This window comes from Papilio polytes, unplaced genomic scaffold (assembly GCF_000836215.1).
Source record: "Papilio polytes unplaced genomic scaffold, Ppol_1.0 DF823288.1, whole genome shotgun sequence".
Taxonomy (NCBI): Eukaryota; Metazoa; Arthropoda; class Insecta; order Lepidoptera; family Papilionidae; genus Papilio; species Papilio polytes.
The window spans coordinates 2,187,430-2,210,495 of NW_013525916.1; the positions used below are offsets into that span (position 1 = coordinate 2,187,430).

Sequence of the window (23,066 nt, forward strand, 5' to 3'; positions counted from 1 at the left end):
AGTTTAGATGGATGTTTGTTAGAGTTTAGCCTAAACGGCTGTACGGATCTCGATGAAATTTGGCATAGACGTAGATTATAGTCTGGAAGAACAACTTAACTTGTGTTTTTCTTAATTCCTCGTGGACGGAGTCACGGGCGAAAGCTAGTAGATGTATAAAGTAGCTATTATGATATTAGAGAATTACCACATATTTCAAGATTTTTTATTTCTGACTAACTACCATGTCTATTTTCGATTTTTCGAATTTGCATATGTACATAATTTACCCGACGTTCTTACGGTGAAGGAAAACATCGTGATGCAACCTGCACAAATCAGCGAAGAAATTCAACAATATGTGTGAAGTCAACCAACCCGCACTTGGCCAGCGTGGTAGTCACCCCTTATTAGGGTAGTCTCCGAGCCCCTCGGAGGGGATGTATATGATGTATGATGTATATGCTGATGATGATGAACTACCATGTCTCATGTGAGAATATAAGATCCTAAATTAGCCTTTTTTTAATTTTTTTTCATAAGTATTTACTATCATAGGTTGGATTTTTCTATATAAATAAATAAATCTGGCCTATGTGACAGAACTTCACAGATGTTATTTGGCGTAGGACAATGAACGATATTCAACTGCATGACTCGGCCTCGACCAGAGCAAAGCATAAGGTCAATTGAACTAGCCTTGCAACGCTACATTATATCTTAACATCCTTGAAGAATTGCAACCTGTTAGTTTTACGCATGTTCACGATTCTTCTTTACAGAACCAGTAGAGAAGAGAGTAGAAGACAAAGATGTATTAGAACCACGAGATACAAAGACCCAAATGGAAACCGTGGATTTAAACGAAAGGCATTTCATAGACTCTATCTTACTAATATTATAATTGCGAAAGTTTAGATGGATGAATGGATGTTTGTTAGAGTTTGTAGCCTAAAAGGCTGGACGGATTTCGATGTGATTTGGCTTAAATGTAGAGAACAGTCTGGGAGAACACATAGACTACTTACTTACGTTTACTAATTCCACGCGGACGGAGTCGCGGGCGAAAGCTGGTATGCTATAAAGATTATACTAATAGTAGCTTTCGTCCGCAATTACGTCCGCATGGAATTAAATTTTCATGGAAGAAGTTCTATGCTATGTTCTACATCTGTGCCAAATTATGTCAAGATCCGTTCAGCAGTTTAGGCTACAAACTACAACATCCAACCATACAAACTTTCGTGTTTACAATTAGCAAGATTGTTACTATTAAATTTGACAAGACTTTCACTACGTAAACTTTGATAGTCACTTTATTTGAAGACATATGTGTCAAAGGTGAAGTCAGTACTCTCAACACATCCGTCAGTCGACGAAAATAAATTGCTACAAGTCGTAATTAAATTATCACATTAACTGCATCATGAGTGGCGTCAACACGCCTTTTTATTCGGACACGATACGTCTTTGTAGGATGACCACGAAATATCGTATATTCGGATAAATTAACTGTATAAAAAACGTGGAAATGAAATGTTAATTTCAAGAGTATACTGTTGTTAATAGATGGCGCTACTATCTGTAGAATTGGTGCACTAATGTAATTCTCCACACTATTTGTTGCATTGTTAATTTTTAATTGTAATGAAATTTATTTAAATAAAGAGATACTTTTTTCCAAAAACTTTTTTTCACATTTCTCTTTACTAACATGAACTTAACTACCTTTAACTTTTTTTGAAATATGACATTTTAAAATTCAATTTCATGGCGACTCTAATGTGACGAAAATTATTGTTTTTCAACATATTTTTTAACAAGTTTAGCTAACATCGTGTCAGAGAAGGTCGAGTACAATCGCCGCTACGTGACAGTAGCACGTATAGCACGATTGTCACTTGTCATTTTGTCACAGAACGAAGATTTTAAAATGACAATTTTAATTACAGAAAAATGAGAACGCCATGTCTATGACTTGTTAGTCCCTCTTTGCACTTAACAGCTAAACGCATTAAACTGAATTAAATAGCTATTACAACTGCGTTAGTGGAAATGGGACTTATGACTCCAATAAAAGATAATTATAATGGCGTGCGGCTAATCGCCAAGTGGAAAATAAGTCAGTTTGCTTTACATTTCCCCTGTACATGACATGTTTTTTTACAAACTCAAGTACTTATAGTTAACTGTTAAATAAGTGAAAAGAATTGTCAATGATGTCATCTCGCAGCCGGTGACAGCGGAGTGTCATCAGGAATAACCATCACGTATGAGATATAAAGCCGAGATTACAGATGCCACTAAATTTCCAATCCGCAGACCACGCATGCTAATGTCACTACAAACTCATTGCATGATGTCTTCCTTTTACTTTTATTGTTTTTAAAAGTATTACAAGAACAATAACAAATGTTCAAGTAGGATGCAAATAGGGGTGTTTAAATTTGGACTGTCCCACTCAGTCCATTGATCGATTGAACTATTGGGATTTTTCCTTAATCTCCCCATTGGATCGATTGATTATATGAAATCGATCGGTCCAATGGGAAACGATTTAAATCCAAATCATTTAATAATAGTAACCTAAATTCGTTAATTCAGAATTGACAGCTGATAGAGGTGCATGACTTTTCTACTGTTCAGACACTCCGTAAGTTAATGAAGAACAGTAATCTGCTAACTCAGAAATATAGACTATTTTCCTCGTAGACCTCTTGTTTCGGACTGCAGGGACACCTGAAATCCTTTGGGGATCACCGTGTTAATTTAGTACCTAGTATTTTAATTATCAAACATATCATTTTATGTAGTTTTAAGTTGCCGATGACTTATACTTCGAAAGTAGGTTTTAAAATTAAGTAGGATCGTGTTAAAGCGCTAGTTTATTGACTAAGATTGAAGACAACGATTTTAAAATACTTACATCATTTTTACATAAATACTATTTGAAATACAAGTAATTCTTTATGTAAATAAGTTTACTAACAATAACTCACAACAATACTTTCTACAATATCTATAATTACATATAAGAGATTATACAACGCGTTACATAATTATTAAATTATGATTTGAGAGGTTTGAATACAGTTTTGAGATAGAAAACTTACATCAGTATGTCGGCCTAGATATGCTTGTGTTTTCCTGTGTTATATTGTTTATTTAGAATTTAACTGCCGTACCCAGAGTCGTTAAGTGAGAAAACACTCAATTAGTGTAAGAGTTGGTGTTTGATTCTATGGATTTAATCCGCACAATGAATAGAAATGCACAGGAAACACTCGTATGCTATTTATATATTTGGCGCTCTGAGGCTATAAGATTTTTTAAGCATAAATAAAAAAAAGCCCAAAAGTAAATTATCACTATCTAAGCAATTATTACATCTGGATGACTATAAATGTTGTAAACCGTGGTCACCGTGACAATGGATTGCTACAGAGATTAAAGTATATTAATAGAGGAGACAGTTTATTTGCCCGTCACTAGCTTACGTTATTGGAAAGTGCGGGGCAAAGGTTTTGACGTAATTAAGACATAGCGATCGTCTTCTGTGACCTGTTGAGAGCCGCGAACATGCGGAAGGAAACTCTTACATAGATTTGACTTGCAAAGGTAGGTAAGGATAGCTTAGTATTAAAATCTTAAAGACAATTAGGCATCTTATAAAGATATTGAAGACAAATTAATAAATACTGAAATGCTTGATAAATAATCTTTTTTTTTACAAAACAAGGTGAAAAACGAGCAAGCGGCCACAGGAATTCGCTTAAGTAATTCCCAGGTGTCACCTGCCTTTAAAAAGTGGTTAAAACGCACAGAAAAGGGATATTTTCCCTATCTACGCCATTCACTGCTAATTCCTATTTTCTTTTCCAACCCGTGTACGAAATGGTAAAAGGAGGAAGAATTAAGCTGACACGAAAAGCGGAATTGCTACCACTTCAATCTATTATTTATTGTATTAACTATGCAGCGTTTTTATAGACATTTAGTCTAGGTGTTACTATTGTTGAGAGGTAACAGATTCGTTTTCTGGTAGTATTGATTCCTTTCACGTTTTAATTTTATTGTTTATGCGCGTGATACGAAAACAGAGCACGTTTATTTACATCCCAGTATTACAACATGTTGATTTAAGGTGTCGTGTATTTTTTAGTGTAATTCTTTTGTTGTTAACAATGTAACATTTCATTCAGGGCTGCTTTAGGATGGGTTAACGCCCAATCCTCTGCTACACATACCTACCACATTTATTTACTATGCTAAAACTGGCCGTAAACTCTCTCATGGCGCTAGTATCGCTAAAACGGATCTAGTTTACTTAAATAATTTAAATTTGGATCCGACATTTCTATTCTCATATACTATGCTCATATTATAAAGAAGATTTTTTTTCGTATGTATTAAAATAACTCGGATACTACTGGCCGAATTCAAAAAATCTTTCACCATTGAAAAAACTACGTTATCGCCCAGTAACATAGACTATATATTTTTTTTTATTTCACGTGGAAGTTCTAGTTTAAAATAAAATAAAAAAAACAATGATAATTTTTTATTTTATTTTATTTATTTATGGTTATATATTTATGGTTATGTCTAGATAAATCTGTTGAAAGTAACGTAGAATAGAGTACTCTTGTCCAAAGATTAAACGTAATCATACTCGACCTACTTTGTTCAATAACACGTCTGTTTGTCTACTATTTTTGGCTGACTGATAGTATAATGTTTTACACCAGTTTGTATTGCATCCGTAGCCTAAACTCACTCAATGTTGAAGAATGAAATGTCATTTAACACGAGTGTAAGGGAGCTCGTAGGTAAAAACTCAGAAATTTTAACAATTAATAACCTGCAATACGATTTATAACTATAATTTAATATTACATTTAAAGCTTGCTACCGTTTTAATTGAACAGTCGCTTCCAGCGCGACACTTCGGTTAAAAACTGTCAGTTAGCATTCGTATATAGTAGTAAATTATATTATCTGTGGTAGCGGAGCTTTACATTATGTAATTGTTCCCTGATTACCTCAACTAGCACGTCGTTTACTTAGGTGGGAAGAGGTCGTGGTTTTACTAACAAATATGTAGAACGTATTAGAGGTACATTAGAGATGCACGGAGCGTCTCCAGCGGCAAGGAAAACAAACTTTCGCGTTCCACCGCAGAATCCTTTTAACGCGTCTTATGCGCCCTTGACGTCTAAGTTAAGAGCTGTAGCGGTTTAACAGAGGCTCGCAATAACATATTTGAGAACATCCACACAGTCTAAATTTTTAGTCTCTTTTTTAGAAATCATGGAAAGGGGGTGTTGGATTTGGCAGAGGAGAGGACGCATAGGAAAGGAACATATCTTCTTTTTGTGATATCACCGCGCCTGCATTTGTAGATGTTTATAGATTACTGTTGCTTAGCTTTTACGACGAATAGTCGCTACTGCTAGCTCGTTTACCACATTATAATATTAAAAAGTAGTGGCCGAAAAAGTAAAGTGAGATATTAATCATATTACGAAAGAATTTAAAATTAATAGATGCCAAAAAACTAAATTTTCTGTGATAAAATAATGGTCATGATCGTAACTAGGTTTAAAAAGAGTAATTTTTAGATCTACTAGTGTTTCCAATTTATCTCGCTGTATAATCTTTGGCTGTAATTTTCCTAAGATAGTCTCTTGTAACTTGGGCCATACGACGAATATTTGCGTAATTCACGCGGAAGCGCGATCAGTGCCTGACATAATGACTGCCGCGCGAAGCTAACCGTCGGTGCATCTGACCTTTCCCCTCTCTACTCGTCTGTAAGTACAACACTTAGTGTTGTACTTACAGACGAGTAGTAGTAGTAATGGACGAGTGTCCATTACAAGTATCACTCGGTACTGCAGAAATGTAAATGTAATTAGGAGGAAACCGAAGGTATTAACAGGTTGTCTTTTTTGTCAATCAATCTTAGATCTAAAAGGAACCAACTAAAGACGAGGAAAAATGCACCAAAATTACATAATTAGTTCAACATGTTTTTCATATTTAGATTTACAAAAACTTTATAACTATATTTAAATAAATTATAAATCTCAGATGATGTCGACGACGTTACAGAATCATGTAAAACAATTCGTAATCAGTCTCCGATTTGTTCGAAATTAACGTATACATTATTTTAGGAACGTATATATTATTTTACGACATCTATCGGCCAATTTGGTAACAACTTTGATTCACATTTTTCGTGTTGTTATGCTTTTGAATATTTAATAACAGATGGCGCTACTGTCTATAGCTAATTCGATTAAAAAAGGCAGTAGCGCCATCTGTTATTGATAATTATATGTTACGCTGTTACAAAAAAAATTCTCGCTTATGCAAAAATAGTACCTTGACCTTGACCCTGTTAACCTATAGAATTTATGGGAAATTGCAAATATCCCTCTAGTTATCATTTTTTAAAGTTGGTTTTTGTTTGTATTTTGATTGTTGTTTTAACATAATTAAAAATTAGTACAAATAACATATTGCAAACCACAAACAATACAAGGTAATGATATCTAAATTATTTCGCAAAAAATAACACAAGCTTTCACAATATTTATTCACCTTATTCGATTTCCCAATCCTCTTGTTCTTGAATTCGAACGAGTCTTTTAGACTCATCCCACAGTCTTTTAGTAAGTGCTGTATCGTTGGCAAACCAACTGCTGTAAAATTCCTTGCAATCTCTAAAGTGTTTACCACTTTGGTCAGCCACGTTTGGATCTGCCGCCAAGAATACTGGCAACTTCACAACATCATCCGGCCGTCTTCCAAATGTTTTTAAAAATCCCTTCACAAACTCGCTTTCGAAGTACCGGGCGATATTTGTATTCGTCATTCCTGGGTCGAATGTGTAGATACTGACGCCGCTGCCCTCGATCCTTTTATTCATCTCAACAGTAGACAACAGTTGGGCTAACTTCGCGTTGCTATAGAAACCAAAGCTGGCATACTGGCCAACATCATTCCAATGGGCAAAGTCAATTTGTCCAAGAAGAACAGCGATTGAGGATACGTTAATCACTCTACTCGGTGCTGACGCTTTTAGCAACGGGAATAAAAGAAAAGTTAACAGAAACCCTCCGAAGTAATTGACTTGCATCATAGTATGAAGACCATCTTCAGTTAGACCATCTCTGATACCTACAGCTCCAATGTTGTTTATCAGAATATCCAACCGTGGTTCTACCGCTAAAGTCTCTTTTGCATATTCTCTGACAGACGACAAAGACTCAAAGTCTACTTGCCTTGAGAAGACGTTCGTATGTCCCCCGTACTGGATAATCTCATCCTTGGCTTTAGCTAGCTTCGCTGGATTGCGACTCGAGATGATGATTTTAGCGCCACGTTTGGCCAAGTTCTTGGCTGTCTCTAGGCCGATGCCGGATGTAGCACCTGTCACCAGCGCCACCTTCCCGTCAAGTCTGGCATCAGTCTCGCATTTAGAGAATTCGTTTATGTACAACTTCATGCCGTGTTCACGCATGTTAAAGTCGACTGTCGACGACCGACTGAGAAGTAGACCTTCAAGTGTTTAGTGTACTATGAAGAAATTTTGTAATACTGGTTTGTTTCGGTAACAACATTTCTTCATAGTGGATAGAAACATATAAGGAATATAAGACGCGTCGTATCTAAACAAATTGCAATATGAAATTACTTAGTTTACCAGAAATAATACAACAATTAACAAAATATATGGTAATTGAGTTTGTATATACATAGTGCTTTTATCATTGACATCTTTTTGTAGGCTTTATTACATAATGCCAAGGTTAAAATGAAACTTTATATTGATTCTCGGTTAATTAATCATATAAAATAAAAACTTGTAATATTTAACCTTGGTTAAAGAGACCATTCTCTTGAGATTTGTTATTATTTCGCAAAAGCACAGATAAGTCACATGAAATGTTTTAGTTTTATTTATCAAGGTAGTCGTGTATTATTTATAATTAGCGTCGACGCATATAAGTTGCACAGTTATGTTATTATCTTACCCACCAAGGGAACCCTTACTTAGGGGAGACTAGCCTAGAGTCAACAAAGCTGGCCCACTGCGGGTCGTCACACGTATCTTTAAATTTTTATCGATACGTGCAAGTCACATCACTATAAAAATATAGACCTTGGTAAAGAATTAGCAATACTATTATTTTGAAAAGGCACAGGTGTAGTTAAGATTTTATAAGAACAATCAAGGTGAGTAACTTACTTGATAAATGATATATTTTAACGTAATAACGCAAACATTTTTTTGTTTCATTATTTATTTTCGAAAGTTTAAAATTATCACGACTCTGCTGCCCTCTAAGCCATGCAAATGTTTTCACTCACGAGTATTAAACATCCCAGTCCTCGTCCGCTGTTATATTTACAACTTGCTTTGATGCGTCCCAAAGTTGTTTAGTAAAATCCTCTTCATACGCCAACCAGTGATTGATCCATTCTCTACAAAATTTATAATGCCTGCCAGTTACATTTGCCATATCAGGGTCTGCTGCCAACATTGCGATCTGCTTACCAACGTCTTCCTTAGGCTGGCCCACTATATCAACAAATAATTGAGAAATATTCCTAGAAAGTCCTTCCATGTTGTTCAAAATATCCGTATCTTTTGTTATATATGGGTCAAAAGTATTTGCAGTAACTTCATCATCTTTTAAGCGTCGACTTAATTCTGCATTAAATAAATCCATTGCTAACTTCGAGTTAGCCATTACTTGAACGTTAGTATATCCAACGTCGTTCCAATGGTCGAAATCTAAATGTCCGATGTACATCGCTACTGCAACACCGTTTATAATCCTGCTCGGAGCTGATGCTTTTAACAAAGGCAGCAATAGATACGTCAGTAAGAATGTACCGAAGTAATTCACTTGCATGGTAAGGTTTAATCCATCTTCTGTTAGTCGATCTGATAGTCCAAGAGCTCCTGCATTGTTGACTAACACATCGAGTCTTTCTTCTGTCTTGATTGTGAAGTCAGTGAAATTCCTAACAGATTTTAGCGATCCTAAATCAAGAACTCTGTCCACTACATTTTTATTACCGGTGACACTTCGTATTCTGTTTCTAGCTTTGACAAGTTTAGTAGCGTTTCGACTGGCGATAATAACCCTCGCACCTCGATAAGCTAAATTCTTAGCAGCTTCAAAACCGATCCCGGAACTGCCGCCGGTGACGATCGCCACTTTACCGTCGAGCCTTCCTTGTGTTTCACACATCCTGGTTAAACGAAATAAACAACGCGGTATCAAGTCAGCATAAACACTGCACTCTGGAAGGAAAGCAGGCTGTATAAACGTAATGTTTACTTGTTATTATTTTTGTCATGAGATAAAAAAAGGTCTAGCCCTTACTATTTGCGTAAAAGCAATTATCGAGTTCAACTCGAAAGTGAATTAACTACTTTACTTTCAAAAGTAAGTATTATTCAACACTTTAAACTTGTTTTAAGCATTAAAATACTACCTACTTTTTATTGATAAAATTATTTGTCCTTTAATCATTTTTTTCGTACATTTTAACTCGAATTCTTTACATATTTGGTAAACTGAATCACTATAAAGTAATCCTTAGTAGGGGACAGAAGTTAATATGCACAAAGTGATCATGCTTGTTTTAATTATACAATTGATAGTTCTACGTGAACGCCGATTATAGAAGCAACATATTGTTCTACCAAAGCAGTATGATATATGTGACTGGAATAAATGATTGTGGGTTAGCACGAAAATTTACAAGAAAATACGTATCGACAGCGACTTTGTTAACTGACTTTGGCGTAACAGAACATTGACAAATCTAATACAAATTTTATCTATATATCATTATTTACGTAAAGTTATAAGTTAATCTTATTTACTATTAAAATCGCCTGTCGTATTATACAGGAAGTTCTGTGATTTTATTAATGGAAACGGAAGTACAAACGTAATTGGTTTGCCAGAATAAAATAAATGCTTTATGAGATAGTTACTGTTATTTCTGTATACAGAAGGTTTTATATTGGGATAAAGATCTATCTAAACGTTTCTGTTTGTCTATTTAATGATTATAATGCTTTTAGTTCGTTAAAATGTAATTTACCGTCCATATATTTACATCAATTTGTATTTTTTATGTTAGTTGATCGGTGTCAAAATGTCGTGTACGTTAGTTTGTTTTGTTTTATTATCCCTTTCGCGGTATTGTTACGCTGTGAGTATGTTATATTTTTGGAGGTTATATTTTGCAATAAAATGACTAAACTAGAGTAAATAATGTTTGTTTTATATGTTTATCGAATCGACGAAATACTATTATTTTATTTTTGACTGATATTAAAATAAAAATTGTATCATTGATTGCTTGTTTAATTGTAAACATGCGTGGTATTATATAATAAGTAGAAGTATTCATAGTTATTTGTTTTGAGACAAATCGTTTGAAATGACAATATAACAGGATGGAGGTGACAGTCCTGTGACGATAAGATCCTGGAACCCGAAGTATGTAACGAATTGCTCGGTGTCTGCGGCTCGAACCAGTGACCACGCTCTAGTCACCAATATGACAGGGACCACACTTGTAACATACAATAATAATGTTAGCGTAAGTACACAATAACATATTTTAAATGAAAATAAGTTACTAAATTAATTTTAGGTCTTAAACGGATTAAACGTTAACATCGGACTAAACCTAGGTAGTTTAACTAAAATTTGACGCATGAAAACGTTAGATTTATTGGAAACTGTACAGTTAGCTACATTTGTAAACATTAACAAAGCTTTAAAAACTCGTATAAGCTATTTCTAAAATTTTTTCTTCAACAGCGTGTATTCGTGGTCGGAAGCTTACACCTTTTTATTGATAACTAGCTGACGCTTGCGACACCGTCCGCGTAGATTAAAAAAATAATAAAAAGTAAGCAGCCTATGTGGTCTTCCAAACTAACCTCTATACTAAATTTCATTGAAATCCATTCAGACGTTTAGGCTACAAACTCTAACAAACATCCATCAATCTAAACTTTCGCATTTATAATATTAGTATGAAGTATGTTTAATTAATTGGCAGATCTTATAATTTTACCATTTCAGATAGCTATAATCCTTCAAATGAAATCAGGTCGTAACTTCAAGTTGACGTACAAGATCTGTGAAGTTGTACAAGTAAAATGGTTGACTGACTTCATGAAGAAGTACACTAACTTACCTCGTTCCTGCCCTTTTAAACCGGCAAGTACATTTAAGTATTTAAAAAAAAAATATTTATTTATTTATCGATGTCAGATTTAAGTCACCATCGTAATCTAAATAAGTAAATAAAACCTCTAAGATTTTATAATAGGCGAAATTATTTATTTGCTTTAACAATTATCCATGAATAAAAAGCTACATAGCCAGTTTTAGAGAGGGTAGAACTTTGATCAAAAGTAAATTAAATTCGAGTTACTAAAATATAAATAGAACTATACTTTGTATTTTTCTTTATTCCAGGCTACATATAAGTTCTATAATATGCATTTGCCGCCTAAAAATATGCCAATTCCGATACCTGAGCGAGATTTTGACGTAGTTCTACAAGTATTCCTCACGGATACGAAAGAAATTATTGTTGATATCGTCACTGTTCTGCATTTGGAGAAGAAAAAGAAAATAGAAAAATAACTCGACACTGTAAAGTTATTATACTAAGTCTGGTGATGCTGGAAGTGTTTTAACTGCTGGTGACAAAGATTGTTATTGAATAAAAGATTTATTTTGTATAAAATAGTTTATTATTTAATCAACATTCTAAAACTAAATTATAAACACAAACACTGCTTTATCATAATTTCACTCACATATAATAAAAATAAAGTAATTAAATTAACGATTCAGGCGCGTTACGTATAAGATCTGCAGCTTTTTCCGCCATTCCGATCAGCACTGAGTTTGGGTACAGAGATAGAGGGGTTGGTAGTACACTGGCGTCCATTATTCTCAACCCCTTAACGCCTTTCACTCTGTAAATTATTAGAATTAAGATCTTAATAGGCTCTATTAAAGAGCCTGAAAATTTTCAATAGTTGAAAAATTTAAAATTTAAACATTGCTCGTGAAAAAATTAAGGCGGTTTTTTAAATTATACGTTTTAGAATGTTTTTTATTACACTTGTGGGAATATAATATTAAACAATCTTGACTTTTACAAATATAGTGTTTGTATGATACGGGTGTTCGGGAGCTAAAAAAAACCAATAATATGTGTGAATATGTCTATAAATTAAAATTTAAGCCCGTGTGAAATTAAAAAAAACCAAAAGTGAATAGCCTATGTGAATTTTTAGACAATACTCTACGTCTATGCCAAATTTCATTGAGATCTGTTCAGCCTTTTAGGCTACAAACTGTAACAAACATCCATCCATCTAAACATTCGCATTTATATTAGTATGATAGCTGAACTTAGTATACTATCAAAGAAACCACCCTACGTTTTAGTACAAAAACACTCGAATTAATGTAAAAGTATACCTTAAGTGATCATCAACGACTGTGGGTGCGGCGCAGGTGCCGGCGGCGTGGTGGCCCGTCACCGCCACCTCGCGCAGTGCGCACTCCAAGTATTCATCAGGGGGACTTAACTTTGATTTTGATTTTACTTTAGCATCTCTTGGCTTTTTCTCTTGTTTCATTGATTTTAACCTACATGGAGAGAAAAATATTGTAAAGTACTGAAAATGTAGTTACTACCAGTTTATAAAACACTAGCTATTGCTACGACTTCGTCCGCGTTAAATTAAAAAAATATACCCTACGTTACTCACAGAAAAATCGACGCAATACTTTTTGAGTTATTTTAATGCATACAAAAATACAAATCACTCTAATTTATAATATTAGTATAAATTTGGCCATACATAATAATAACTATACTCTTATTATGATATTTTTGTGAATAATCGCAATTTTAAGCATTCATAGCAGACCTCTTCCTGTTGTGTTTCAATCCGGTCTGGTCGTCTGCGCTGTATCTCCACAAGCTTCTGCAGCGCTCCGGCCGCGGCCAGTGTATCCTGGCCCCTAGCTCTTGGAACGCCTTTGTTGATATCAGACGTTCTGCACGACGAATAGCTGCAGATAAAAGAAAATAATTACATCACATCTACAATTATTTATAATTTATACTCTATATATATTTATATTTATATCTATCTATTTCTATTTTATTATAATAAAGCGTAAACACACATTTCTTTGTTGCCTAAAATGTCAGCAATTACAGCATATTTTTGAATAACACTTTTTAATAAAAGCCCTACACTTACGACACGCTTTAAGCTATATTTTCACGCTATTAAACTTAGGGAGTAAATATTTTGGATAAAAACCCTAATGTGGGAAAGGGGCCATAAACTACGAGCTGCAAACATTAAGGAAGAAGTTTATTTTGGTTACGGTAATTTTAAAAATGATAGATTATAAAGAGAAAAAATATATATAAAAAGAAAGCGTTGTCACTTGAAACACTAACGCTATCTGTTGATATATCCTCAAAACCACATGTTATTATAATTGCATTTAAATTTATAACCAAAAGATGGAGTTAATCACAATTTTGTTTACATGTTACACAAGGATACTAGATGGCGCTGAACTTAACAAGTTATATAAGTAAAAAATATGGTTCTGTCTCGTTTATATATTTTTTTAAATCTCTTTTTTTATAATGTAACGAGCTGTTTCCGTACGAAGACGTACGAAGGTAGATGTACACAGGAATGTTATAAACGACCATTTATTTTAATTTTTTTAATTCCTGTATACTAACATTATAATGCGAAAATCATATTTTCGTATATATTGAAATAATTCAAAAACTACTAGGCCGATTTTAAAAATTCTTTCACCATTCAAAAGGTTATTTATTTGGGAGTAATATAGGCTATATTTTCAAAGTGTACACAAAAATGATATACCTTTAATCATGCATTTAACGTCGTGATATTTATGTAGATAGTTGGTGTCGACCAGTGGCGCGGCGGCGGAGCTGGCGGCGAGCAGCGCCACGCGGCCGCGCGAGTGCGGCTGCGAGCACGTCGTTAGGAACATGAAGCCCTCCTTCCTCGTGTCGTTGTAGAATGGATACGTGTCTCGGTACACCTGATTGTACAGATAACTCAATTTTTAACGTTTTCACAATTAGAAAATATTATAAAGTAGTAGCTTATGTGGTTTTCAGACTATTATCATCTATAACAAATTTCAAATATTCAGCAGTTTAGGCTACAAACTCTAACAAACATCCATCCATTTATTATATTAGTCATATTGCAAATGTTGAATCAAATTATTCTCTTATTTTAGTTAGATTTTTATGATATTCGTTTTATTATTTTTAATCCTTCGTTAGTCTTATTAATAATTTGTTTTTGCCATCTGTTATTCGTTTGATTATAAATAGTTAATGTCTTTTTTTTCTCGTTTGTATTTTGTGTTCAAGTGTATTTAATATGTTGCAATGTGTTTTTGAGCTGATTAAATGTTTATTATTATTATTATTAATTATTATTATTGGTCCCATAACTTAATGAAATACATTTCCGAACTCTGTTAAATTACTTTTTGCATAGTTTCTAGTGGCTAGTATATTTATTTATTTATAATAGGAAGCCAACATATCACATGAAATAGGTTCTGTTTGATGAAGGAAAATAATTATAACTAAAACACAATATCGTGGATACACTTTCAGGCTAACACATTATGATAAAAAAAAAGTTTTACATGACAAAGAATTTAAAACTAAAACTAAACCCACTACAAAAAAATAACTTAGTAGGACTATCTTCATTTCTTTAAATAGAAATAAAACGCAGGAAACATCTCTGTTTTTAAGGTAGAATATAACATTTTGATATCTGGTTTTCCACAATTATTTTAGGTGTAGAAGCCAGAAATGAGTGATACGAGTGTAACCTGATGTTTGTAGTTGGAGAGGTCCCTGAGCAGGCGCTCGCTGGCGGAGCCGAGCGCGAACAACATCACCGCTGACTTGTTCTGGTACTCCACCCCGCACACCGGCGGGAACGACAGGTAGCCTGCACACATTTACTCTGCCCATCTATACTATTATAATAAAGCGTAAACACACACTTTGTTGCCTAAGATGTCAGCAATTACACCATATTTTTTATATATATTTTTTAAATAAAAAGCCCTACACTTACGTCACGCTTTAGGCTATATATTATCACGCCATTAAACTGAGGGAGTAAATATTTTGGATGAAACCCTAATGTGGGAAAGAGACTATAAGTTACCAACATCAAGGAAGCAATGTTGCCAAGGTTTGTCATGTCATGTCATTTTGACATTTGCAATTGATAATTTGACATTTGTAAACAATAAAATAAAATTTTCATGGTTTTATGCGGATGAAGTCGCATGGGAACAGCTAGTAGTATAAAGTACTAGCCTAATATAAATTAGGATAGTAGAACTCCGCTTCCGCATCCGCAAGTGTGGATCTTCCGCAAGAAAAGATAACTCCGCATCCGCTTGCGTTAACCTCCGTTTCTGCAGAGGTGAAGCCCTTCGCCTCCGCATTCGCATCCGTTTCCGTTAAAATGGCCTCCGTTACAACCCTAGTTTATACTATACTATACATTTTTTTATGTATTCGATTCACGTAAAAACTACTGGGGCGCTTTTAAAATTTCTTTCACCTCTCTAAATATATTATATCTGGTGTTAGTAACCTTGTCTGGTCCACAGGTACTGCCAGAGCGTGGTGGCAGTGAAGACCTTGGCCAGCGTGATGCTGAGCTGCCTCCGCACGCTCACGTACAGCGGCATGTTCATGTGGTCGTGCAGGTTCATGCCCACCTGCTCGTTCTCCACCACCTGGTTGATCTTCAACCTGGAAAGAGACAGACAGACTTCTACAAATCTATATATTATATTAGCTATTGCTCGCGACTTCGCCCGCGTGAAATAAAAAAAAAATTATAGCCTATGTCACTCACAGATAAATCACCTTTCTAACAGTGGAGGAGTTTTTAAAATCGGCCCAGTAGTTTTTGAGTTATTTCAATACATACAAAAATACAAATCATTTCTCTTTATAATATTAGTATAGATATCATATAAATATTATAAATACGAAAGTTTAGATGGATGGATGTGAGTTAGCGTTTGTAGCCAAAACTGCTAAACGGATCTCGATGAAATTTGGTATAAATTTAGAGGATAGTCTGGAAGAACACATAGGCTATTTGGTTTTTTTTTCCACGCAGACGGAGTCGCGGCCGAAAGCTAGTAATACAATTTAGCTTAAACACACATTTTTTGCTACATAACATGTCAGTATATACATACAATCATAGTATGTTTTTAATTATCCTTTTTTTACATTTTACACAATACTTAATTAAGTATTAACCGCTAAATTTAGCGGTTAAATAAATTCTAAAAAACAGTCATGAGTGAAATGCGGAATAGTGCGGAAGCCGCACGGGAACAGCTGGTATTTAAATAACACTTAGATCGAGACCATAATTAGGTACCTTAGTCTTAACATCTATAGTTAATTTAAAAAGTATTTAACACTGGAAACTTTCTGTAAGTACCGTTTTATAAGATCTCGACTTCCAATACCAGACTGCATCAATATTTGCGGAGTTTTGATGGCCCCCGCGCACAGGATGATCTCTCGCTCCACAAATATATTATCAAGACTCCGATGGTTCTGCAGAATGTATAGTGATGACGCTGTCACGTTGTCGAAGCGAATCTAAGAAATAAAACATTTCTTTAAAACCTAGACGCTGTTAATTAAAGCAGAAACAGAAAGGGATCATTATCACCCCACTAAGGGGCTCTGAGTAAGGATTCACTAAGCTTTAATCAACCATGTTAGCCCACTGAGGGTTGACTTCACATATATCTTTGAATTTCGTCGACATGTACAAGTACCATCATGTTTTCCTTCACCGTAAAAATATCGAATAAAATATGTACTTATGAAATTCAAAAAATCAAATATCACATTGGTATATGACGGGATTCGAACCCAAGACCTGTATACAAGTCAAGTGTGAATCTTAAATGCATGATGATGCATTTATACATCAGTTTTTTCTTCCTTACCCAAAAGACTATTCTGAAAAAAATATTTTTTCCCCTTAATCTACGTTCAAATTACTACCCGTTGCAATTTATGATATTTAAAAAGAAAAAATCGTGCATTTAACCGTTAAATACTTGAACCACCGATGCTCTAATAATCTCAATAATTCAGTAACTAACCGAAACAGCTTGCGTGTTAAGTAAGACGTGTAAGTTAGGTCTGTGCATTGCTGGCTTCAAGTAGCCGTCCCAGCTGGAGTGCCGCAAGCCAGCGCTGACAGTGGCGGTGGCGCGGCGCAGCACGGTGCCGCGCCCGCCCAGGCTGGATGACGCCTTCTTGAACGTCTTCATCAGCTCATTGTCTTCTGATAGCAGCTTTAGTTTCATTGGCGCCTATATATTTTTTTCGTCAATTTTATTTTTTATAGATATAAAAAATAAAATGCTCTTTTTATAGTGAAGGAACGGTAATTATTTGGTATGCACATTTTTTTATATACAAGCTGGCAAACGATCTTGCGCTCACTTGAGTTCGCCTAAAAGGCGAAGTGACCGCAACCCGTAGGCATCTGCAATTGCAAATACCTAGCCTTAATTGACGGATAAACAGGGTACATAAAGAGGATATTTCTCCTTCCTATTTGCCCCCTTCACCAACAACAAATCCACTTTCTCTTCCCATACTAATATGGGTGGGAAGCGAAAGGAAGTAAAATTAGGCCTCTGGCACGCACAATCATCAAACGAAACGCGGAATTGTTTCCACTTGGCGCATATCTTCTGTGTCGTCGTAGTATTCCAAAGAACGAGTCAGCCCTACAGTGCGTAGATGTTAAAGTGGGTTCTAAAACTGTTAAAATTGGGCGATTTTAATTCAAAATTGATTAACCATACCTTAATACATATTGTATTCGTAGATAAACATACATACCGCATTACAAAGCGACGTTTCATGACAATATGTGGAGTCGTATTCGCTCATGGTGGTCCCGAAGGCTTTTATGAAATAAGGCTTCAAGTCCTTAAATGTCCAGCCCTTGAAGCCCTTCCTAGACCATCTATTGTAGTCCTCAGGTAGACCGAAACCGTGCAGTAGGAAGTTTATCTGACCAGAACCTCCTAAACCTTTGCCTCTTGGTAGAATTTGTGTCTGGGGAAAATGTAATTAAAAACCTGTACTTTATCCCAAATCTAGAAGATAAATGGTTTAAACAATAGCACACAATATACTTAACTTTCATGACCGATGATCACGATTCAGTCTTTCTCGTTTCCTAAGTAAAAGAATAGGATCGTTGATACCTGATCCCAAAGTCCAAAAGACGAATACTTCTGCGGCGTAGTTCTAAATGACCAGTCGTTAGGTCCCTGCTGTGCAGCGGTAGACGTGAGCGGGATCTTGGTGAAGAAGCCCATGTGGTCTCCAGCCTCCACCAATAACACTTTGACATCAGGATCCTCTGAGAGTCGAGCGGCTAACACGCACCCCGCTGTGCCTGCTCCCACTGAATAGCAACAAAATTTTGCTATTTCATTGCATAATATATCCACGCATCTATCATTTTTTACTCACATATCTAAGTTTACTTAAAATAGGCTTTATGTTTAAGTAAGCCATCTTTGTAAACTTGTTTTAATTGACTTTTCATTCGAACTACTAATTTATTTTAGTTCTTAAAATTTACATTTCAGAATTGCTAATATAAATCGGCAGGCGCTAATAAAATAAAACTTATATCCTTTTGATTCCAGTAAAAGGTATTTTACTTAATTACTTACCTATTATATAATCATATCTCTTATCGGGCTTAATTACTATACTTGAATATGTATTCACATAACTTGTGTACACTAAATACGCAATGATTGCAACCACAAAACTTAGAATGAACGACAAAATATTCATTATCGGAATTAACTTTACGGATGCGACTATTTGATTCCTTATAGCTTGTGACATGCAACATTAACTAACGTAAGACTAGTTACTGTAGCCATTTAGTCTAGTATAGTACCGGATAATTGAATTAGGCGGGGATCGTCAACCTTTTTGCTTAAGTTTACATAAATTCTGAATAGTAATTAAGTAATCACATGTAAAATATTTAAAATCTTATTTGATTTGTGCTCTTTTTAGAAAATACAGTATGTAAAATGATGGGGTTCAGAATCTAATGATCAAGTTAGTTATTTTATTGCTTTAGCAACTTTTTAACAAAACTTACAAAAATAAAAATCTACTTTTAATTGTGGTGACTATTGTCGTGAAACAAACTAGCATAAGCCCTATATCTTAGTAGGAATGGTTGTAGTAAATAAAAAAATCTGGTATTTTAAAAAAATACGATTCTCAAAGTGAAAATGTTGACAACAACTGACAATAAAGTTAAGAGGATTAGTCTCGGTGTTGGAAATCAATACTACTTTTATACTATACATGATGAAACTTTTGTATAGCTGTACATCAGAATGATTTATTCTTGACTAGTTAATCTTGGCTTTGTTTACTGTGTATTTTAACTACATTTATCAGTAAACGAAAATCAATTCAGACAACAGAACAGAATAGTTTTGAGAAGAATGTATAAGTAATCATAGAATATTTAAATTTAGATAATACATATATTACAAATGTGAAAGTTTGGATGGATGGATGTTTGTGCATATAGCTAGCTGTTGCGGGTGACTTTGTCCAAATGGAAATAAAAAATAGAGCGTGTGTTACTCACTTGTAACACAGCTTTTTGATGGCGAAAGAATTTTTGAAATCAGCCCATTAGTTATAAGTTATTTCAAGTCGTACATAAATCTAAAAATCCCTAATTTTCCCTCATTATAATAGTACAGATAACAGCTTAATGGATTTCACTGAAATTTGGCAGATATAGAACAGTCTGACTCGTAGACCACATAGACTACTAAGATTTTTTTTAAATCCATGTGGACCAAAACACTGGCAAAAGTAGTGTCAAATATTTTAATTAGTTAAAAGTTTTGATTTATGTATGAAATTAGCATTAATAAATAACATAAGATTTTAACATATTTATTGAAACTTATACATTTTTACAGTAGCTACATTACAAGTCTACTTCCCCGCAATCCTCAATCATTTCTCTCATTGCAGGCACCATGACTGGAGCCTCCACTACCGTCCTGCGACCCTTAGCATCCATAACCTCCAGAGTTTCAGGTTCAATGTCCATTGCCGTTTCTTCTTCTGCTTGTCGCTGTTTGAGACCAGCTGCTGGTGATCTGTAATGGAAAAAAAAGGTTTGTTTTAAATTGTTTAAGAATATTTTCTTTATAACTTTTATTATACTTAGTGAATGCAAGTTAAGCAAGAGCTAAATTAATATCATAGATAACTTTGTGCTACAGATGTAGTATTCTAAGTAAAATTTATTTACCTTATAAGAGAAATATCCCTTTGTACTTCTCTAACATCTCGTTGCCACTCGACTTCGCGTCCTTTCCGTAATCTCTGCATGATATAGTTGTTTGAACGTTTCTGACGAATCTCTTCAACTTTCTTCATCGCTTCAATCGTTTTTTCCCATAGCTCTCTGCTATATTTGACCGGTGTGTGGCGACGCTTTTCGAATTCAAATGAAGGGTCAATCGCCAATTCTTTACCTGCTGTCTTGCGGTACGCTTTGGTCCACTTAGTTTTACGCGGGTTCTTCTTCTTTTTGAATGCTGCATGGCATTTTGAGCGACAAAACCTGAAAATCTATCAGTCTGTTTAGTATGGCGTAATTGCACGCAATATAAGCACAAGTTATGTATAAAACATGTAATTTGAAGGGGACAATTTAATTACCTTGCAATCATTTCTTACAAATTGAATTCCATGGCCAGGATATATCCTGGATGAGCAAAAATAACAAGTTTCTATACGCATTTTTACACGTGCTGTTTTGATAGTTTGACAGCAACGTCAGAAAAGAAATAAATATGGCGCGTTTCATTGCCAGTACGTTGCTGGGTTGCTATGCTATATATTTAATTGGGTTTGTTAAATTAAAATAATTTGATTAATTAAAAAGGGAGGACCCATAAATTGTCTTAGGTTTGAAGATTTTTTTAAAGAAATTAACATGATTTTATAAGGATCTCAAGAGTAAGACAGCTTTTCAACAATAGATGGCGCTATAGACAACATTGATGTATGGCTTTTCGGAAGTGTTACAAGTAGGACTAGGAAGTTAAAGTTCAGTAATTTAACATTTCAGTTGACTGGCCGATTTACTGCTTTCCTAAAATAACCGTTATGTTTACACCACTACTTGGCTGTTAAGCGTCTAATTACCCCGTAAGTGGTCGGCACTTGTACTTTATAGTTCAAATAGACTACGAATGCTTTTCCGGACTTGTTTGATACATAATTTGTTACTGACTCAACATTGACCTTTTGGTATTGATCTATTTTGTTTTAAAATCAACAATGTTAAGTACTTTCATATTATAGTTTACCTTCAGATAGGTTTTTAGGGGTTTTCTTGTTATATAAAAATTAACTAATATCCTTTACAGTATTTAATAACAACTTCTCCTTGATTAAAAAAATAAACATATGATTTCATCTAGGTCTTGCATATGTCCTACGACAAAAGCCAACATCAACAATAAAAACAGAAAACAGAAAGCGCCCGCTTCGAGAGGTAGCAAACGGTCATAGTAGAATTATGAATCATAAATAATGACATTGAAATATGGCAACGATGGATTCTTGGTGGTCTTTATATGACTCTATGGCATTATCTTGGGTGGCAAACGATGACAGTCGTGAGGGGATTTCTCATGGCCTCATTATGTAGGTGACATCGTTTAGTTAGCGAATTATCGATTTCATGACGTTGTTATGAATACTGATTGGAAATTTTGGTATTTGAAAAATAGACTATGAGATTGTTTTATTTTTTTTTAACTGCCAACACGTTCAAGTTTGTTATAAAAATTAACGATATATCTAAATGACATACATTTTTTATTTAAACAATTCTAACAATTGAAAGTAGCGCCAGTGGTAGAGAAATTGAGAAGCAAAAGGTTAGCGTGGTATGGACATGTTATGCGACGAGACGATGGGGACATAAACCAGAAAGTGTTAAGAATGAATGTGGATGGCTACAAAGGAAGAGGAAGACCGAAGAAACTATGGATGGATTGTGTGAGAGAGGATATGCTTAAGAAAGGAGTGGATTCAGATATGAAGGTTGATAGAGATGTATGGAAGAGCAGAGACACCTACTGTGCCGACCCTCCATAAGGGATACGGGCAAGTTGATGACGAGTTGATGATTTTAATAATTTACAAACTAATTTTAAATTACTCAGTTATTAAAGTTACATTTAAAATATGTAAAAGAATATTTTAGTATAGATTTTATGTATTACACGTGTTTATGTTAATTTCCGTTCACACCGGATAACTATATTTTACAAATTGAATGAAACTAAATAATGTATTTTCGATTGAAACAACTGCATTTCGAAAAATCATTTCATATGCAACATGCATTCGATGCAAATGTTTCGCTAAAGGGACGTGTGGCTTTTCGCATGCCCTATCTCGCGCGTAAAAAAAACTGTCAACTGTGACAAACGAGGTGACAGTGAGTGTTGCATGCTATGAATAATTAATTACTGTATTCTTTTAAAACAAGAATAAAAAAATGATTTATGCGATACTCGTCTTTTTTTCAAAAGGAATACAAAACATTTTTGCTTGAAAACAATTGATGTCCTTGTATGTTTTGAGGAATGTAAATTTTGGCTGCGTTCAGGAGAAATCGATGAATGGATTGCGCAGGCGTTTGTCAGATTTGTGAATGAGATTGAACGCCTTCCTCGACGTGATTGGCCTTATCTTGAAATATCTGCGGTTGTTGTACAGTTGTATCTGAATTGCACAATTTGAATACAATGATTTACGAA

The 23,066-nt window shown here is 34.6% G+C and overlaps 4 protein-coding genes across 4 annotated transcripts; all 4 read right to left on the reverse strand.

The window, feature by feature from the left end:
* Nucleotides 1–6,564: 6,564 nt before the first annotated feature.
* LOC106105042 (retinol dehydrogenase 11-like) lies at nucleotides 6,565–7,675 on the reverse strand. The gene has a single exon (XM_013285261.1). It carries the CDS (start codon nucleotides 7,508–7,510, stop codon nucleotides 6,590–6,592), a length of 921 nt encoding a protein of 306 aa, XP_013140715.1. The 5' UTR covers nucleotides 7,511–7,675; the 3' UTR covers nucleotides 6,565–6,589.
* Nucleotides 7,676–8,273: 598 nt separating this feature from the next.
* Nucleotides 8,274–9,300, reverse strand: LOC106105043 (retinol dehydrogenase 13-like). The gene has a single exon (XM_013285262.1). It carries the CDS (start codon nucleotides 9,249–9,251, stop codon nucleotides 8,367–8,369), a length of 885 nt encoding a protein of 294 aa, XP_013140716.1. The 5' UTR covers nucleotides 9,252–9,300; the 3' UTR covers nucleotides 8,274–8,366.
* A 2,577-nt stretch (nucleotides 9,301–11,877) lies between these two features.
* LOC106104985 (neither inactivation nor afterpotential protein G) lies at nucleotides 11,878–19,227 on the reverse strand. Its single transcript, XM_013285180.1, has 11 exons — nucleotides 18,906–19,227; nucleotides 18,429–18,631; nucleotides 18,058–18,276; nucleotides 17,307–17,519; nucleotides 16,628–16,791; nucleotides 15,758–15,918; nucleotides 14,976–15,097; nucleotides 13,976–14,159; nucleotides 12,986–13,130; nucleotides 12,531–12,701; nucleotides 11,878–12,019 (listed from the first exon to the last, which is right to left on the reverse strand). Exons 1-11 carry the CDS (start codon nucleotides 19,084–19,086, stop codon nucleotides 11,878–11,880), a joined length of 1,905 nt encoding a protein of 634 aa, XP_013140634.1. The 5' UTR covers nucleotides 19,087–19,227.
* Nucleotides 19,228–20,156: 929 nt separating this feature from the next.
* Nucleotides 20,157–21,076, reverse strand: LOC106104975 (probable ribosome biogenesis protein RLP24). Its single transcript, XM_013285168.1, has 3 exons — nucleotides 20,950–21,076; nucleotides 20,537–20,859; nucleotides 20,157–20,381 (listed from the first exon to the last, which is right to left on the reverse strand). The coding sequence occupies exons 1-3, from the start codon at nucleotides 21,028–21,030 to the stop codon at nucleotides 20,207–20,209; spliced, it is 579 nt and encodes a 192-aa protein (XP_013140622.1). The 5' UTR covers nucleotides 21,031–21,076; the 3' UTR covers nucleotides 20,157–20,206.
* Between the last annotated feature and the right edge of the window lie 1,990 nt (nucleotides 21,077–23,066).

Excerpts from the sequence above, each read along its gene's own strand:
- LOC106105042 (XM_013285261.1), bottom strand. The coding sequence starts at position 7,510 with ATGCGTGAACACGGCATGAAGTTGTACATAAACGAATTCTCTAAATGC.
- LOC106105043 (XM_013285262.1), bottom strand. The coding sequence starts at position 9,251 with ATGTGTGAAACACAAGGAAGGCTCGACGGTAAAGTGGCGATCGTCACC.
- LOC106104985 (XM_013285180.1), bottom strand. The coding sequence starts at position 19,086 with ATGTCACAAGCTATAAGGAATCAAATAGTCGCATCCGTAAAGTTAATT. Across the intron at positions 15,098-15,757 it reads GTACCTGTGGACCAGACAAG|GCTACCTGTCGTTCCCGCCG; the intron begins GTTACTAACACC and ends AAATGTGTGCAG. Across the intron at positions 12,020-12,530 it reads GTCGTTGATGATCACTTAAG|AGTGAAAGGCGTTAAGGGGT; the intron begins GTATACTTTTAC and ends AATAATTTACAG.
- LOC106104975 (XM_013285168.1), bottom strand. The coding sequence starts at position 21,030 with ATGCGTATAGAAACTTGTTATTTTTGCTCATCCAGGATATATCCTGGC. Across the intron at positions 20,860-20,949 it reads TTGTAAGAAATGATTGCAAG|ATTTTCAGGTTTTGTCGCTC; the intron begins GTAATTAAATTG and ends ACAGACTGATAG. Across the intron at positions 20,382-20,536 it reads AGGGATATTTCTCTTATAAG|ATCACCAGCAGCTGGTCTCA; the intron begins GTAAATAAATTT and ends TTTCCATTACAG.